This window comes from Pararge aegeria, chromosome 27 (assembly GCF_905163445.1).
Source record: "Pararge aegeria chromosome 27, ilParAegt1.1, whole genome shotgun sequence".
In the NCBI taxonomy this organism is placed as follows: domain Eukaryota; kingdom Metazoa; phylum Arthropoda; class Insecta; order Lepidoptera; family Nymphalidae; genus Pararge; species Pararge aegeria.
The window spans coordinates 5,133,711-5,153,396 of record NC_053206.1 but is presented as its reverse complement, the minus strand read 5'-3'; the positions used below and the strand labels follow the sequence as shown (position 1 = coordinate 5,153,396).

The following is a 19,686-nucleotide window of genomic DNA, read 5'->3' as shown; positions in this document are numbered from 1 at the left end:
ATTATACCAGTGCATAATAAAACTTTTTTGGACCTATAGCATAGAACTCTGGGGCTCAAGTAGCAAATCCAACTATGAGATACTCCAGACATTTTAAAACATTGTCCTTAGTGCAATCTCTGGTGCCCATTGGTTCAAACGTAATGAGGAAAATCACAATTAATGGTAATACCGACCATCAAAGAGGAAGTGATCAAATACTCTAGAAACACAAGCTCAGACTCGTGAAATATCCCCACAACTTGGCACAGAGATTGCTGACATACCATATTACCGGACCATAATAAATAAATAAACTACGACAATACACACATCGCCATCTAGCCCCAAAGTAAGTGTAGCTTGTATTATGGGTCCTAAGATGACTGCTGAATATTTGTATGAATAATATACATAAATACTCAGAATAAACATATAAACACCCAGACACTGAAAAACATTCATGCGCCACACAAACATTTTCTAGTGGGAATCAAACCCATGGCCTTGGGCTCAGAAAGCAGAGCCGCTGGAAACTGCGCCAATCGGCCGTCTAAAATTACCTCTATAGGGGAGGATATTCACTGTTATACTCCTCAAATTAAACAACAACAAAAACATATAATCTGCCACTGTCTTCGTTTTAAAGTCCAACTGCAAGTCTAAGTTCTGCTACTGTCTTCGTTTAAAAGTCCAACTGCAAGGCCTTCTTTCTTACATTTTGTACAGAAATATATGTATATATACATTAAAAAAAATATCTTTATTCATGTAGGCCTTTCACAGACACTTATGAAGTGTTCATGCAAATATGTTTACATAATTGTAAGAGGATGTTGACAACTTTGTTCGCTAACTTAAACATAAATCTACTTGGGTTCCAAGTGTGCCCTGGTCTAAGAACAGTCCACAATAAACTTAGCCAGGTAATTATTTTTCTTATCACAATCAATTAATATTAAGCTATGAAGCTAGAGCAATTAATACCAAAGCTTTTTTTATTGTTAAGGTTATCCTTAACGGACCTTAACAATATAACAGGATTTTACTGTAAGCTTTCGTTTTATATAAACTTTGAACTTGAGACATCTGAGAGATTATAATAGAAAAATCTATTTTTATTTAAAATAAGTTTACCTAAATTAATGGTAATCTTGGTGCGTAAGTCTGAATCAAACTTGCCCGGTTTTCAGTATGAGCACTGTCGTAAAAACTTGACTACTGCTTTGAAATGTATAATGAGTTATCAATTACATTACATAACTAGGGACATCGCAGGGTTGAATAATAAAAACAAATGGCATCACATAAAAATTTATTGGCAAATTAAAAATAAAACGAGAAATACAAAATAATTAGCAAAATATGGCTGAAATATTTTCTACTAGCTAAATTAATTTAATTTAACAATTGTACTACCCGTATTAGTAAAATTTAATTTTAATATTAAGTAAATAAAATACTCGTGAGGTACATTAATAAACGGGATGGGCTTTTTGAGTTAGTTATCTGAAATACGTTGAAATAGACAATTTTGCCAGAACGTTAAAATAGATGTGACGTCTCTACCATCCCAAGTGACATTGGCGAAGTAAATAAATGTACCCAGAGAGATTACTGAACTAATACATAAATTTTTAAAAATTATTAAATTTGATATTTCTTCCAAGTGTAGGTTCCAAAACTCTATAATGAAAATTATTTATATTATAAAAAATCAATGTGTACAACTTGTTTCAAAAGTGTCTCATTGTAATATGGATCTTTGACAATTAGATCGAAACTGCAATGTTTCCTACTAGATGGCACTACAGTCGCTATGAGACTTATCAAGATGGCATACATTAATTTCAAGACTGTTGGAATTAGAGCCATAGCTTAGTTATAAAGCCCAGGTTCAAGTCCTGTCGGTTACGAAATGTCTATATCAATTTTCAAAATTTCTAAATTTGAAATTTCCTCCAAGTTTTGGTTGTTTTAATTTGGTTTTTCTTCAATATCAATTGAAAACTTTCATTTATTGTTTTTAAGTAAGATCTTGATGTTGTGATTTCTGCTTGTTGCTTATTTTACTTGAAATCTAGCTGCTAACGTAATCATCCTGCCGTACTCCTGCAGGGGTATTACGTATCTCGCGACAGGCTTGGGACAGGCGTAAATCTTGCAATCCCTGCTGTCAAACGTCACTTTAGTTTATTTATTGTATGGAAAAGTGACGTTTGACAGCAGTGATTGCAAGATTTACGCCTGTCGCAAGCCTGTCGCGAGATACGTAATCACCCTGCCGGAAAAAGGGAAGCTTTGAATACTTGAGTCTCCAAGTTAAATTTAATAGAATTTTCTGAGCCACCCACAGATAGTACTGCAATGTGAACAATTCACTTAGCATCTCAATCGCCGGCATTAAAATTTCGACTTACGGTCATTTTAAAATAACGCACATCATTCACATGGAAAACTTTACATACGTCAGCTTAGAAATTATTATCTTCTTCTTCTTTAGGTGCCTCTCCAACTAGTGGCCGTCAGTTTTCATTAATTTTCCTTTTCTCTCGCGAGCCTAAACAGCTGGGCGGCGCTCGCGATCCCAGTCCACTCCCTAATGTTGCGTAACCGAGACTCCCTCTTGCGGCCGATGCGTCTCTTTCTAGCAACTTCGCCCATCATTATCAGTTGCAGTAGCCTGTATCTATCATGCCCAAGCACATGCCCTAGATAAGCAACTTTTTTCTTTTGACGGTCTTCCAAAGTTCGCGCTGACAACCAACTAAGAAATTATTATGCCAACGGGCTAATGCAGAAATTGCTGCATGTATGGCCCATCGACAACAGAGTGTCCTAAAGATCCAATTAAAAACAAAAACCGCGTAATCAAAAAAATCACTGGTAACACAAAATACTCTACTCATAAATTAATGTTGATTTACTGTACTGTTGAGTTTCCCGTCAGCTTGTTTTAGATTTATGAAACAACCTCTATATATATATAAATTAAAAAAAAAACACAGAAGCTTAAATATAACTTAGTCACAAACTCTATAAAAAAAGTAACTTAATACATAGCTTAGGATTATGTTAATAAAACACTCTTACAATAATTTATAAACTTAATTTGGTGTAAGTACTCGAAAAGAATAAGTCTATTCTATCTTTTAAATTATCACAAAATATTGTGTCATCAAAATTTTGTATTACTCACTTTTAATAAGAAAAAAGAAATATCGAAAAAATAAATAAGTGATTTATAAAAAAAAACTGATTTCTACTACGATATAAATTAATGACAAAATTAATTGAAAAAAAACCTTATATTTTATTCTTATGAAATAGTTCTTATTTTTATAACTTACATAATATAAAAAGCGATAAAAATTAATTCAAAATATACATATATTACTTTTAAATATAATTTTGTTCACGTCAACCAAACGTGTCTAACCCACGTGTGAATAAATAGCATGAACTACTCTTGCGTTATCAATTCCCGTGAATTTTTAAGCGAAAACGTGTACGTCTACCACCTTTTGGTTATTTTTTAACAGCGATTACAATTCGTATGAAATTTACGTGTGTAAGCATCAAATGCTAACGCCGATTTACATGTTTTTTTTTTAAAAGCGATTTAATTTCATATGCATTTAAGGTGAATTACCATCATATGCTAATGAAATGCCCAATGCACATGTTATTTTTTAACAGCGAATGCAATTCAAATGAAAATCACGTGAATTAGCATCAAATGCTAACGCAAATTCACATGCTATTTTTGAAAAATCTAAATAATTATTAACTAATATTTCTGGTCGTATATGAAGGTAGTTCTCTGGTTTCCTTGCGCCTCTTCACGCAGCAGTAGATTAGTGCTATAAGTATCGCCAGTACAGCTATTAGCAGTATTACGCCAAGCGCTATAGCAGCTATAGCGGCCTCGTCTATGTAACCTAAAAAAAAAAAGGGGCTAGCGGTTAGCATGGTCTACTACGGTCCTGGGTACGAATCCCAGGTAGGTCCAAAGAATATATGATATTTGCTTTTATTTTTTTAATATATAGACAAGTGCAATCACAGCTGATGGTTAGTGATGATGCAGCCCAAGATGGAGCGCATCTTCATAGGCATCTTCTAGGCAAGCGTGCCTAGAAGATGCCTATTCACTCTTGATTTGAAGGTACCCAGATTATAGGTTTCGGGGAATACGGAAGATGGGAGGGCATTCCAGGCCTTTGCGGTGCGGATCAGAAAGGAAGAAGCAAAACGCTTCTTACGTGTTGATGGTATTACAACAACGTAACGGTGTAGATTCTTTCGGTACCTCGCAGTTCGATGGTAGAAAGGAGATGGTTTGACCAAATCGACTAGCTCCTGAGCACACTCTCCGAAATATATCTTGTAGGATACAGCTAGACAGGCAACCTTGCGCCGGTGATCAAGACTTTGAAGTCTACTGACTACAAGGTCGTTGCCTATGAGTCTCCCAGCACAACGATCCACCGAATCCAAAGAATCGAGCTGGTACTTGGCAGAGCCATCCCAAAAATAAATAAGTAATTTATATACTACGACAACACACACATCGCCATCTAGCCCCAAAGTAAGCGTAGCTTGTGTTTGTGGTTTGGAAGCAACTACCAGATTAGTGTCACCCCAATCGGACACCTCGCTTAAGGCCAGATTTACGCGTTCCACCAAGGTCTCTCTGAGCATAAGAGTTTCGTCTCCACTAGCTCGTGGACCAGACATATATCTCACCGTCACGGTGCTGTTACTGCATACCCAAAGATACCTGATAAGTATTAGCAGATCATTTATATGCAGCAGGAAAAGCGTAGTGGAGAGAAGTGATCCCTGAGGGACACCAGCGTTGCAAACGCATTTGAAAACGTCATAGAGAACTCTCAGGCATGCAGGTTTCCACAGTATGTTTTCTTCACCGTTTATCTTGCAAGCTATATTTCTGCGAATGAACTCAGAGGACTTAGTTCATCATCATCATCCCGAGCACAGAACGCCCTCTGCTGGACAAATGTATTTTGTAGGGATTCCCACTCGCTACTGTTTCTTGCCACTTGTATCACCGTTTACATTGGATACTTACTGGATATATCCACGGTGTAGCTATTGGTGTTGCCGAGCGCGTCCACCGCGTTGATCATTACTCTGGGCGTGCAGCACGTCGCCCGGTAAGTGGTCGCCACCTCCTCCCGCGTGCCCGATATGAAGTTGCTGTCGAACACCAGACCTAGGGGTGCTGACGACAGGCGTAGGAGACCTGGGGGGGCGAAAGAGTTGAAATGGTGAAAAGCCTACCTTCAACATGTTTTTTTTTCTTCGACTACAATTAGCCCTTGACACGCAATCTCACTTGGTGACAAGTGATAATGCAGTCTAAGATGGTAGCGGGCTAACTTGTTAGGAATGCACTAGACTACACAAAATAAGGCCTATTGGCGCAGTTTGCAGCGACCCTGCTTTCTGAGTCGAAAGCCGTGAGTTCGTTTCCAACTACTGGAAATTGTTTGTGTGATGAACACATATATTTTAAAGCGTCTGGGGTGTTTATATGTATATTCTAATTATTTAAGTATATTATTCATAAAATTATTAATCGGTTATCTTAGTACCCATAACACAAGCTACGCTTACTTTGGGGCTAGATGAGTTCCTTATAAAAGTTCAAAATTCGTATTAAGCGAAAGCTTATAGACAAGTCCTATTATAGTATAAAGGATAACGTAAACGATTAAAAAGCATGGGTGTGAACAATTGCTCTAACCAGGTTGCTTCTTAAATAATTTCAAATGACAATGAGAGATGGTGACAGCAAAAAGATGATGAATGATGAAACACCGATGATGATCAGACATTTTCAGTCAGTTCCCTGCCAGCCAAGACATGTCCCCTGGTACGTGTCTCAGATTATAGTTTCTATATTATACCGAAGTATATGACATAATTTTTTTTTTGCTATACATAAATATACTACAACAGAACACATCCATCGCCGTCCAGTACTGAAGTAAGCGGAGCTTGTGTTATTGGTACTGAGATAACAAATGAATCCCTATCCCAATCCCTATTAATATTATAAATGTCAATGTAAGTTTGTTTGTTACGCTTTCACGCAAAAACTACTCAACCGATCCTCATGAAACTTTGTACCTATATTCTTGGAAGTGTTAGAAGTAATATAGGATACTTTTTATCCCAACATTAAGCACGGTTCTTTTGGGAGAGGGGATGAAAGTGTTTGTCGATTTTACACCATAACTCCGACAAATTATAATCGATTTAAATAATTATTTTTGTACAATAGAGGTTATAATATGTATTTAATTTTGCCCAAACTGTGGTTGGATATAGAGGACAGAACTCCTCAGCGGACAGCAGCAAACCCCTCATTTAAGGCTTAGCCATACTGAATACTTATTTTTTTTAAACTACATCTAAATTGAATGCCACATCAAAAAACAAACTCAAACGCAGACGAAGTCGCGGGCAACAGCTAGTAATTTTATGAAAACATACCTACATAAATACTTATAACATATAAACACCCAGACACTGAAAAACATTCATGTTTATCTCACAAACATTGTCCAGTTGTGGGAATCGAATCCTCGGCTTTGGACTCAGGAAGCAGGGTCGCTGCCCACTGAGCCAATCGGCCGTCATGTAATAATCTCACCTACTTTTTGATATCTCTCAATGACACTCGCACACTAGACATTGTCAGCGCAGCCTGTCGCCCGTCTGCCAGGAAATGTCCTCTGTAACTTGTCACTGACTATAGTGCCTTGGTAGATGACGTCATAAATATCTCACCTACTTCCCGATCTCTGACAATATCACTCGCAGACCAGACATTGTCAGCGCAATCTGTCGCCTGTCTGCCAGGACTTGTCCCCTGTTACTTGTCCCTGACTATATTCCCTGGGTAGATGACTTCATATGAATATCTCACCTGCTTCCCGATCCCTGACAATGACGCTCGTAGACCACACATGGTCAGCGCAGTCCGAGCCCTGCCTGCCAAGACATGTCCCCTGGAAGGTGTGCCTGACCTCGGGCGCTGACACATCCCGTACAGTTTCACCTGGGTTCATGACGTAGACGTAGGCGGAAATGGAAACTTGTTCTAGACCTGGAAACAATTTTAAAATTGTAATAGTTTGGACAGTGATACGCCCCACCGCCACGCTGCGCGCTCACACTATAGGGTGTTTCTTATCCACCAATATCTCATATTGGAATTGTCTTTACTTTTTTTACCAATTAATATCATATCATAAGGAGGTATATTAAATATAATAAAAATAAATAAATAAATATACTACGACAATACACACATCGCCATCTAGCCCCAAAGTCAGCGTAGATTGTGTTATGGGTACTGAGATAGCTAATGAATATTTTTTTATGAATATAATACACATAAATACTTATAATATACAGATAAACCCAGACACTGAAAAACATTCATGTTCTTCACACAAAAATTTTCCAGGTGTGGGAATCGATCCCACGACCTTAGAATCAGAAAGCAGGGTCGCTGCCCCGAATTTTATTTTCGCGCCACTCGGCGAGAAAATAAAATTTTATCAGTATCTCGGAGAGAAAAAGGGAACATTTGTGTATAGAAAAAAACAAAAGATTTCAACAACTCTTAGGTGAAAACTATTGGTGAACGGTGGACGTATGCCTAGGCATCTCTTTAGATTTTAGGCGTTACCTATAGAATCTCCAAATTATTAGGCATTCGATATAGGCGATGCCCAGTTTTAGTGAAAACGGGCATAAGACGGTTGCGCATTTTGAATTTTTTTTTTTGTATTTCCAATAGTCATTGTATGTAATACCCCTAGATCAGGCGTTACTTACAGGTTGCTTCTCAAATATTTTCAAATGACAATGCTAGATGGTGATAACAAAAACAACACCCGGCTAAGTTTGTTGTGCGCTTCTTCTTAGACCAGGGCGCGTTTGGAACCCTCGTAGCTTTAGTTTTAGGTTTACGAATGTAGCCGTCACTACTCACTACTATGTACATATTTTGTATGTACCTAATCAATGCAATTAAAGTACCATCTATGTAACTTTGACTTTGACTTTGACTTTGACTTATTTAGATATTGCCTTATTTCGTTAGTGAAAACGGGCCTGAATGTAAGAAGGAAACAATGCTCTTGCATAAGTTTACTGTGCTTAGTTTGTTGTGGGCTCTTCTTAGACCAGGGCGCGTTTGGAACCCTCGTAGCTTTAGTTTTAAGTTGGCGAACGAAGTTATCACCATCCCCTTACAGTTATGTTAACATAAATGTATGAGCGCTTCATAAGTGCCTGTGATAGGTAGGCTACATGAGTAAAGAAATTTTGAATTTGAATTTTGAATTTGTTTCGGTGGTTTTTGAAGTGAAACTTCTCTAGAATCTTTTTTATAAATTTAAAATGCATATAGAAAATTTCGGAACCGACAAGATTCGAACCTGCGACTCCCTGGCAATCGCGGCCTAAGCACTTTCTCCAATTAAGCTTACGGCTCTCCTACCGTCGATACCGAAATTAGTATATGCCTTTCACATCACTGTTATAGCGAAGAACCGTTGTAATTTCAAACCGGATGCAAAGGAAAAAACGACAGGTAAGAGACACAAATACAAAAATGTGTAGGATGAAGCCGGCAAAGAATGAGACAGAAATATACATACTATTTTATCTGTTTTTTTCCTATTCAATTTACCAAGGAAACCGAATAATATCTAGACAAAGAAACAAACACTTTAATGTATAGGACAGAGTGAGATAGAAAACATTATACATTTTTTTAGCTATTCTAGTTACCATGGAAACTAAATAATAAACCTTACATTTATCCTAATAATTGTGATACGCTACATCCACCTCAATCTCTCGTATGCTACTTTTAAGAAGTAACCCTTCTGCCGTGTGTGAATAAATTGCACAGGTTATTTCTTTTTTTTTTGACCTGACAACGTCTTATATTTCGATGGAGCCGGTTGCACGCACGAAAAAACATGACGTATGCGGCGTTACCTCGCTCTGAGGCGTTCCATTCAAGGCTTCAAGTGCAAGCGAGCGCGCGGAACGAGCGACAAAGAGGCACAGTCGGCCTCCGCGTTCGACATCTGTCTCTCTCCTACTTGAGTGAGCGATGCGTCCGCGTGGTCAGCTTCTATACAATAATACATTAACATGTTTTCGGCAAGGATGAAGTGCAGTGAAAAGTGAATGTGTTGTCAATTGTTTATAGCAACGATAATATCTATCAAACAAATAAAATTAAAATTTTCTTTTGAAAAATGCAACCATTCCATCCGTATTTTCTTACGACGTTGTCACGTTCAACTATCGTCAGTAAGACGACTTACAGACATCCAATTTTTTTTTTTAATATTTTTAATCTGTGTTCCATACCGTAAGCAGTGAAAGTGATCAGATCCCTGGCGCCAGCTTGTGCATTGGAGCTTATAGTCAGACTCACGATGACGTTGGCCGTCTGACCTGACTGTATTGTTTGACTGAAACAAGTGGCAATTCATATTTATAGTTACACTAGCGGTCCCACTGTCCGCTTTAAAGTTAACCTTAAAATAAACCCAGCGGCGTGCACTTCATACACGCGCAAAAGCACTGCATACCCAAAAAAAATTGTATTACTTATAAAGGGGAAGGATTTTTCCTATTTATGCCATTTTCCTTCTTTATGCATACCCTGGTCAAAAACCCTATGAACGCCGCTGATTTTTTTTTTTAATTTTAAAGGAGATCCGCTTTGTCATACATGATTATATCGAGACTTTGAAACGATTTTGAAACAGTCTTCATAATAATGTTCTCAAAGGTGTGTGGGGTCCACCAATCCGCACTGGGCCAGCGTGGTGGAGCCCTTCTCATTGTGGGAGGAGACCCGTGCCCTGTAGTAAGCCGGTGATATGATGATGACGATGTCATAAAAACTTTACTATTACGTAATTGTATCTTTATCTTTTTTTTTTTTTTTTTTTTTTATTATATTATATTAATAGCGGGCAAGTGGGGTCACCTGATGGTAAGTGATCACCGCCGCCCATAAACATCTGCAGCACCAGAGGAGCCACCGATGCGTTGCCGGCTTTTAAGGAATTTGTTTATCCGCCTATATTAATTTGTTTATTTTATGATCATACTTACATAGTAGGATCGATTCCGGTCAGGAATCTCAGTTCACCGACTGCTCCGAAGCTGAACCTCACAGCCTGCTCTCTAAAGTTGGTTACTTCGAAGTGTAACTACAAAAAAAAAGGTAGTTTAAAGAACTTCGAATAACACGCTTTGATGGTTAAAAGAACTAAGAAGCCAAAAATTCACGTTAAAAATTCTCGCAGGTTGCTTCTTAAATGTTTTCAAATGGCGAGACGGTGATAACAAAAAACAACACCCGGCTAAGTTTTTTGTGGGCTTCTTCTTAGACCATGGCGCGTTTGGAGCCCTCGTAGCTGTAGTTTTAAGTTTACGAATCAATTACGGCCACCGACGCAAGACGGGGTTTGACGTGTGTGTGTGCGTATGTGTGTGTTTTGATTTTGTGTTTGAAAGGTGTATTAGTCGGGAGTGTTCTTAGTTATGTTCGATTAAAATCCGGTCCGAGATAGCCGACGTCACAAAATGGCGGAGAACCTTTTTTTTGAAGTTAGAATTTTTTTGGCGCGTTAGGGAAAATCGTGAGAGTAAATTTTTACGATGCGCGCGCACACCGTCAAAAAAAACCGACACCATGAAGTTAGCTATAGTCAAAATTTTATTTTTTCTAAAAAAGGTTCGACAGTTCACTTTCAATAATTCATACAATACCTTTTTTCTATTGTTAGTGTCGTTTTTACTACAATCGTAGTACCAGACGAAATAACATTTTTATCTTGTTACGCCAAAGAAGTATAACTTCTAACGCGTGCACATAAGTACACACAAGTTTTTTCAACTACTCCTCCAAAATGAAGTGGCTTGACTAATAGAATATTATACAGTTTGACAAATTTAAAATCCAAGATGGCCGACACAATGTTGTATTGCATATATTGTTTTCGTAACACCCTCAAATCAAAGGGCTCGTAGAATTATGTACGCTATATTGGTGGTATTGGCTTATAGAGTAAATTGTACTAACCTGTAATCTGTCATTCGGTGACCCGTAAAGACGCGAGCTTAGTCCGATCTGAACGGACGTCAATAGGGCCCCTCTTTGATTCACCACCTGGTAACATGACAGTGAACATTTTAATAGTCGTAGAGAACATTGCTCGCGCTAACAATATATACGCTGGCGAACGGCCGTCTTTTTGGTTCCGGGATTCGTGAACGAACTACCTTCAACGTTGATCCAAAAAGTTAATATTAAGTTATTCTATATAAGATAGGCTGATATTCTCTCCTTCTCTCTATTCTCGATATTTGCTTGAAAGCGTAACAAACAAACTTACATTGACATTTATATTATTAGTAGAGAAAGGGATATTCACTTACTTACTACTATTGAGATTGTTCCCATCATTCTACAATCTAGCAGTATGATTTTCCCACAGCTAGTATTTTATTCTTCTAATTAAACACCTAAGGCAATGGTTGCAGATGGGCTCCGAGGGCAAACCTCGGAGCCCATCTGCAACCATTTCAAATCCTGTCGGTTCCGAAATTTTTTATATGCATTTTAAATTTATAAAATTGATAATTCCTCCAAGTGTAGGTAAAAACACCAATAAAATTTATAAAAATACTTATAATATACAGATAAGCACCCAGACACTGAAAAACATTCATGCTCATCACACAAACATTTTCCAGCTGTGGGAATTGAACCCACGGCCTTGAACTCAGAAAGCAGGGTCGCTGCAAACTGCGCCAATCGGCTGTCCGAAAAAGAAAAAGCTGTTTCTGACAGCTCGTCCTTGGCAGTACTGCCGCCATGCTTATGTCTGCCGCTAAGCAGCATTGTTGCAATGCTGTGTTCCGATCTGAAGGGCGTGGGTGCCGGTGTAGTTGCAGGCTCATGAGGCTTAACAGCTAAGCCTCGGGTTTATGGACACAGGGCGGCATGTTGCAGGACGTGCACTTTGCACGGCCTAAAAGTATTGCTCGGTTCATAGGCGATGGTTTGGCAATTAAAAGGCACACTTGCTCTGTCCGTCAATTACAATTATTTAAAAAAAAAATTGGTTGTCTGTAAAGTCGGCTTACTGACGATAGTTGAACGTGACAACGTCGTAAGAAAATACTGATGGAATGGCTGCATTTTTAAAAGAAAATTTTAATTGTATTTTGTTTGTTAGATATTATCGTTGCTATAAACAATTGACAACACATTCACTTTTCACTGCACTTCATCCTTTCCGAAAATATGTAAATGTATTATTGTATAGAAGCTGTCCACGTGGACGCATCGCTCACTCAAGTAGGAGAGAGACAGATGTCGAACGCGGAGGCCGACTGTGCCTCTTTGTCGCTCGTTCCGCGCTCTCACTTGCACTTCAAGCCTTGAATGGAACGCCTCAGAGCGAGGTAACGCCGCATACGTTATGTTTTTTCGTGCGTGCAGCCGGCTCCATCGAATTGTAAGACGTTGTCACGTCAAAAAATCGTATTAATAAACTACGCTCCGACCGGTAATGGATTTACAATGATGATGATACAAACATAGAGGATTGCAAGAACGTAATTAGTATTAATACTGTGACGAGTGATTACGGAATCCAATCGTGAAAACTCGTACTACGCCAATTTTTTTTGTTAACTGCAATCTCACCGGGTAGTAAGTGATGATACAGTCTAAGATGGTAGCTGGCTAACCTTTTAGGGAGTATGGTAGTCATACCCCTAATCGGTTTCCACGCGACATCGCACCGTACGCTAAATCGCTTAGCGGCACGTCTTTGTCGGTAGGGTAGTTACAAGCCACGACCGAGGCCTCCCACCAGACCAGACCGGAGAAAATTATAAATTCCCAAATTGTCCCTGCCGGGAATCGAACCAGGGACCTCCTACTCAAATTCACAGCGTTGCGCCAGGAAGGTCGTCAAAACATTGAAACAGTGTGGTTGGCTGAAAAATCAAAACCTCCCTCCTAAAAGATTACGCTGGCGCTTAGTGGAATTTAAATATAAATATAAATATACTACGACAATACACACATCGCCATCTAGTCCCAAAGTAAGCCGAGCTTGTGTTATGGGTACTAAGATGACTGATATTTTTATGAATTATACACATAAATACTTATAATATACAGATAAACACCCAGATACTGAAAAACATTCATGTTCATCACACAAACATGTTCCAGTTGTGGGAATCGAACCCGCGGCCTTGGACTCAGAAAGCAGGGTCGCCCACTGCGCCAGTCGGCCGTCAATTTACCCCTAAACGATTTCTACGTGGCGTCGTACCAAAACGCTAAGTCGCTTCGCGGCACTTTTTGTCAGTAGAGCGATAACTAGCCACGGTCGAAGCCTTCTAACAGAGAGAATTCAGAGACCAGGCAAAATTCAAAATTTAGAATTTCCAAAATTACTACTCCCTGAGAATTTTATAATCCCTATCCCTACTTATAATAAATGTCAATGTAAGTTTGTTTGTTACGCTTTCACGCAAAAACTACTTAACCGATCCTCATGAAACTTTGTACACATATTCTTGGAATTGTGAGAAGTAATATAGGATACTTTTTATCCCGACATTAAGCTCGGTTCCTTTGGGAGAGGGAATGAAAGTGTTTGGCGATTTTACAGCATAACTCCGACGAATGAAAACCGATTAAAATAATTATTTTTGTATTATAGAAGTTATAATATGTGTTTAATTTTGCCCTATTTGTGATTGGAGATAGAGGAAAGAAGTCCTCAGCGGAAAGAAGCAAACCCCTCATTTAAGGCTTAGCGATACTGAATACTTGTTTTTTTTTAGATCTACAACTAAATTTAATGCCACATCAAAAAACAAAATCAAACGCAGACGAAGTCGCGGGCAACAGCTAGTATAATAATAAATAAATATACTACACATGACAATACAAACTTCGCCATCTAGCCCCAAAGTAAGCGCAGCTTGTGTTATGGGTTCTAAGAGGACTGATGAATATTTTTATGAATAATATACATAAATACTTATAATATACAGATAAACACCCAGACACTGAAAAACATTCATGTTCATCACACAAACATGTTCCAGTTGTGGGAATCGAACCCACGGCCATGGACACAGAAAGAAGGGTCGCTGCCCACTGCGCCAGTCGGCCATCAAAATACTTATAATATACAGATAAACAGCCAGACTCTTAAAAATATCTACGTTCATCACCCAAACATTATATACTTTGTTTTGGTATACTTTTCTTTTTGTTCTATGTACTTTTTGTGGTGTGCAATAAAAGTATATTCATTCATTCATTCAAACATTTTCCAGTTGTGGGAATCGAGCCCACGGCCTCGAGCTCAGAATACTGGGGCGCTGCCCACTGCGCAAACCGTCTGCATTTAAAACCTTGCCTTTGCTCATCTCTCATCTGTAGAACCTCTCTCACCTGTGAAGTAACCTGTCCGAACGGCAGCAGATTGCTGTCATTGTACTGGAGTTTCCCATTGTAAGCCTTGCTATTCAGCTCTTCGGCCTTCTCCAGATCGTTGACTGAGTCCGGAAACCTGATGGAGGCAGATCTGCTCATACGGACCTCTGCATGTTTGTTTATCGGTCCAGCTATACGTACGAAAGGTTTATCTGGAATCATATTAAAATTCTTTAAACTTTTTTTTTTGTTATTAACGATAGTCCAGCGCTTGACGACAATCATGCCCGTTAGAAAGCAACGATGAGGTCTAGGTTGGAGCACGCTTGCCTAGAAAAAGCCTATTCACTCTAACCTTGAAGGTACTCAAATTATACGTGGCAGGAAACACAGTTGCCGGGAGGGCGTTCCACATCTTAGCGGCACGTACCAGAAACGTGGATAGTAAACGTTTCGTGCGTGTTGATGGAATATCAACCACATAAGGATGCCACCGCTCACGGTGTCTCGCTGTTCTGTGGTAGAACGGGGAAGGAGGAACAAGATTGTGAAGTTCCTGAGCACACTCATCTTTGCACTTCGCACCGCAGATATCTCGAATGCTCTACCGGCTTCTGTTATTCCTAACTAATACACTTATACCACCTGATCTTCTAGGTAATTCACGCTCTCCTTGGGTAACATCAGGTTTTATTTATATAGAAATAGAAAATATTTACTAGAAAAACTCAGTACAATAAATCTTTGGAATCCCGACACCTAATCTAGGAAATCCCGTATCTTATGAATAATTATCAGAAGATTACCCCCTATTGTTCAAAATAAAACTGCGATCTGTATAACTGGTCGAATTACAGAACTATATCTTTAGGTGAGCACACAGGGTCCACCTGAAAACCAGCGCCGCAGCTCCTCTGATTCCTTGCAGGGGGCACGTCTCCCACTTCCCCCCCCGATGTCGTCGAGCTCTGGGGCTCTTCTCATGGCGACTCTCGCGCTAGCCCCACTTCCCCGATGACACCGTAGCAACCCCCCCCCAGGTGGTTATCGACAAGTGTCCATCCAAAAATCGAAAAATCTCTCGCTGCGGCTTCGTGCAGAGGAACGGACCCTATTTGCCCACATGCTTACTGTATGTATTTTTGTTAGTTACATTTTTGTATACACTTAAACGTAAGCAAATATGTAAGCAAATAAAAAATTTCTAGCTTTCTTCTTTCTTTCTTTATGTACTGTTATCAGTTAAAGGACATAGTCCATTATAGTATGAACAAATGTACTCTTAAACATTTTTTGTATCTCAATGAAATGGGATTTTATTCATTCATTGACAACATAAAAGGACATAGTCCATTATAGTATGAACAAATGTAATCCGAAACATTTTTTATATCTCAATAAAATGGGATTTTATTTATTCATTGATAACACAAAAATCCTTGTAGAAAATTTCGGCGAATCGGTTTTCCCATTTCGGAAATATTCACAAAATAAAATGAATATATTGACAAATATAACATCCACAAATGCAGCTGGGGAACTTATAGTATTATATTGTTGCAAGATATTCCACTTGGAACCTAAAGTATTTCTTAAATTTTCATTTCTCAATTTTGGACAATATAAATAGGCACACATAATGGAGTGTAGGTAGGAGAGAAGCTATGACTTGAGTCAGTTGTTAATCACCAAATATTATGGCGTAAAATTACTTGCATGGGCACCAAGAGTATTGGGAATCTGTGTAGGTTTACGGGGGGTACGAATACCAAATTAACTATGTAAAGTAGGCTCACAATAGCGAACACAGCAAAATGCGGTGTTCGACAAGGAGGTTTTGATCCCCCGGCATTGTTTAACCTTTCTGTCAATGGCCTTTTTGAATGGCTGAGAGGTTTAAGAGTCAGTTGTGATAGTGGCAACGTGTGTGTTACTACTATCAGCTTTATGGCCAATATTAAATTTAGAATGATATATTTTTATCGTAAATAAACCGAAACATCTCGTTCAAATATCCTTAGAATCTGATACGGTTTGTTAATGAACGACCTCTTACGTGTCTGCTGGAGGATCTTTTTAACACTGTCTGTTATTCGGTGGTAGTTACCTTTTACATCTCGTCCGAAGATCTTAACGTAGACCTTAGCAGCTGTGACTTTCGGTAAAGGTACGTCTGCGTATATGCCATCCGTATGACCGTCTAGGTTGCGATCGTTGTCTGTCACTGGTTGGTAGCTGTCAAAATAAAATAATTTTATTTATACTAGGTATCGGAAATAGGTCGTTCGTGTTGTATGAACCAAAATGTTCGGCAGTAAAAGGGAAGGATATGAACAGACGGTTTTTAAAAAATCAAATTAATATTAATAACGTATTAGCTGCGCCCCACGGTTTTATCACCATTCTCATCAGGCCTCATAAGAAGGTTCAGAGTCACCAACCGGGCGATGGAGAGAGTTGTAGGAGTTAGGAGTATCTCTACAAAGGTCCTATCTACAAAGGTTGCCTGTAAGAGATTGCTTGCAGCAATAAGGCCGCCTTTGCATGTCTACATTGTGTACTGTATACTGTTTCTTTTCCTGTATGCTATACGTTACTGTTTCTTTTCCTGTATGCTATACGTGCAATAAAGTCTTCCTTCTTCTTCTTCTTCTCTACGTGATTGTATATAATATTTCTTCTATATACGGAAGTCGGTTCGACACTTACCTAAAAGCCAGTTTAGCCAGCTCATTTCCATATTCATCCACCAGGTATGACTCCCGGACGCTTGCGGCCGGTCCCGTGACCCGTAGTTTGAGCATATCTGTAATCATCATCACCATCATGATCGTAATCATAAAGTTGAGCTTTTTGTGACAGAGCTCATCGGGGCAAGCACTGCCGTCATGCTTTTATCTACCCAAAGTAGCATTGCGAGTGTGTTCCCGGTGAGGTTGCCGGTGTAATAACAAGCTTATGAGGCTTAACACCTACGCCTCAGATTGGTTGGTGGATTGGTGGCAATTTGTAGGACATGTTCTTTGCATGCCCTGCCCGAAGTGTTGCTCTGTTTGTAGGGGGGGGGGGGGGGGGGTTATATACTGCCATAGTTTTTACTGAGAGAAATCAGATACAGCCCTAACATCACATGCAAAATTAAAATCATGTGACTCATGTCACTTGATTAGGTACCTACGCGTCGCGTAGCGTAGGTACAATGCGTGTGCCGGTCTTTTACCTTCAACAGGGTTGTCAAAATTAAACGCTTAGAGTGTTTTGAATTTCTTTTCTATGGAAAAATAAATATGCTTCTATTGATTTCATTTTTCTACAGGATGAGCCCTTAAGCAATATACTTACGCATCCTTTGATATTATTTCGTTATTCTGTTACACGTTGTATAAGTAGGTGCGTAGTCTTAATCGGAACTAATTAAATATAAATGCGAAAGAGTGTTTGTTTGTCTGTATGTCCGTAAGACCTTCGCGCGCTAACCAATCATAATGTTTTTTGGGATAGAGTTAGCTTCAAGGACGGAGCGTAACATAGGGTATTTTTTATGCGATTTTTGACGTGACAACGTCTTATAAATTGGTTTGCCGGGTGACACTTCAAGAAACTGCGTTACGCTCTGCTCACGTTATGCGCTCACAATGAGAGCGAGTGAGAGGCACGCGTCCCTTCCACTCGGGCATGGTTAGCCCGCCTAAGAGCGAGAGAGACAGACATAAAAAGTGAAAGGCACGCGTCCCTTTGTAGTAAACGCTGTTTCATTGTACGCAAATGTATTGCAAGTTATTGTATGTATATTTGTATATAAATACGTATGTATGTGTAAAGGTAAAAATAAAATTTTGTTAATATGAAATTCAGTGCGAGATTCTTTGTATAAATTAATGTTTTAAATATACATAATTCTTTGTATAAATAAATGTTTTAAATTGTTACTATTATTTCATCCTTCTTCCTACTATACGAATGAATATTCACATTAAAATTATTTTACCACCCAAAGTCGTTGTCACGTAAAACTTTCGCCCGTATACCGACTTTACAGGCAACCAATTTTTTTTTTATTTGTAAGTAACCGCAAGAAACGCAGACGAATAAATAAATAAACTAAATTAGAAGAAACATCAAACCCCCCTTCTTGCGAGGTCGGTGAGAACTACAATTCATTCATAGCAATGTGGAAACCATGATAGTCCATGATAACGCCGTGTTATCTCTCAAATGACATGCCTTTACGATAACCTCAAAGTAGGATAGGATATGTTAGTGATTGCGTTTCCGTATTGCATTGGGGATGGAGAGGGGGGGGGGGGGGGGGTATTTATCTATGGTATAATATCTATTTAAGGTCTGATACTGTCAGGATACTGTAATAAATTAACCTTCAAAACAAACCTTTTCTTGAATCACTATTTCAAAGGTGTGTGAAGTGTACCAAACGGCGTAAACCCTATTCTTTCTCAGATGCATCCGTGATGGAACGGCAGTAAATTTATAATTTTTTTTTATACCTATAAATTACGCATTTTATTTTATAAATAAATAAATAAAATAAATATACTACGACAATACACACATCGCCACCTAGCCCCAAAGTAAGCGTAGCTTGTGTTATGGGTACTAAGATGACTGATGAATATTTTTATGAATTATATATACATAAATACTTAGAAAGTACATATAAACACCCAGACACTGAAAAACACTTAATGCTCATCACACATACATTTTCCAGTTGTGGGAATCGAACACACGGCCTTGGACTCAGAAAGCAGGGTCGCTGCCCACTGCGCCAGTCGGCCGTCTACTATATTATAAGCTTATTTATCGTACATACATCAGGGACTTACTAATAAAAATAAACGTTGATAAACTATTGCAATGGGCGTTGAGATAAACTATACTAGTGCTATAACCCGGTTGGCTTCGACTTTATCACCACCTGGTTTTATTTGCTAAACATACTACATTTTTACCACTGGCGGTTTCACTAGTACTTGCAATTAAAATTAACTTATCAAATTTTTGTTAAGTATTGATTATCTTACAATATAGTCTAACCCACAACGTATCATTGCCCGCCCTCGCTTTAATATGTTTCCCAAATACTCGGCCAGTCTGGCTATTTTGTATACTCGTGAGTCTCCATATAAATTTTAGGG

At 38.7% G+C, this 19,686-nt stretch overlaps 2 protein-coding genes across 2 annotated transcripts in view; one reads left to right on the top strand and one right to left on the bottom strand.

Annotated features, from left to right (window-relative positions):
* LOC120635734 overlaps window positions 1-19,686 on the top strand; it is a 127,936-nt gene that overhangs the window by 2,169 nt on the left and 106,081 nt on the right. The gene's annotated exons all lie outside the window — the stretch shown is intronic.
* The window catches only part of LOC120635735, a 62,735-nt gene continuing 46,463 nt past the window's right edge, over window positions 3,415-19,686 (bottom strand). The window contains exons 12-20 of the mRNA XM_039906863.1: window positions 17,240-17,336; window positions 16,638-16,765; window positions 14,549-14,742; window positions 11,141-11,227; window positions 10,168-10,265; window positions 9,412-9,515; window positions 6,941-7,120; window positions 5,075-5,248; window positions 3,415-3,920 (exon numbers count right to left, since the gene is read on the bottom strand). Of these exons, the coding sequence (XP_039762797.1) occupies window positions 3,766-3,920; window positions 5,075-5,248; window positions 6,941-7,120; window positions 9,412-9,515; window positions 10,168-10,265; window positions 11,141-11,227; window positions 14,549-14,742; window positions 16,638-16,765; window positions 17,240-17,336 (1,217 nt within the window). The 3' untranslated portion in view covers window positions 3,415-3,765. The remainder of the gene's footprint in view (window positions 3,921-5,074; window positions 5,249-6,940; window positions 7,121-9,411; window positions 9,516-10,167; window positions 10,266-11,140; window positions 11,228-14,548; window positions 14,743-16,637; window positions 16,766-17,239; window positions 17,337-19,686) is intronic.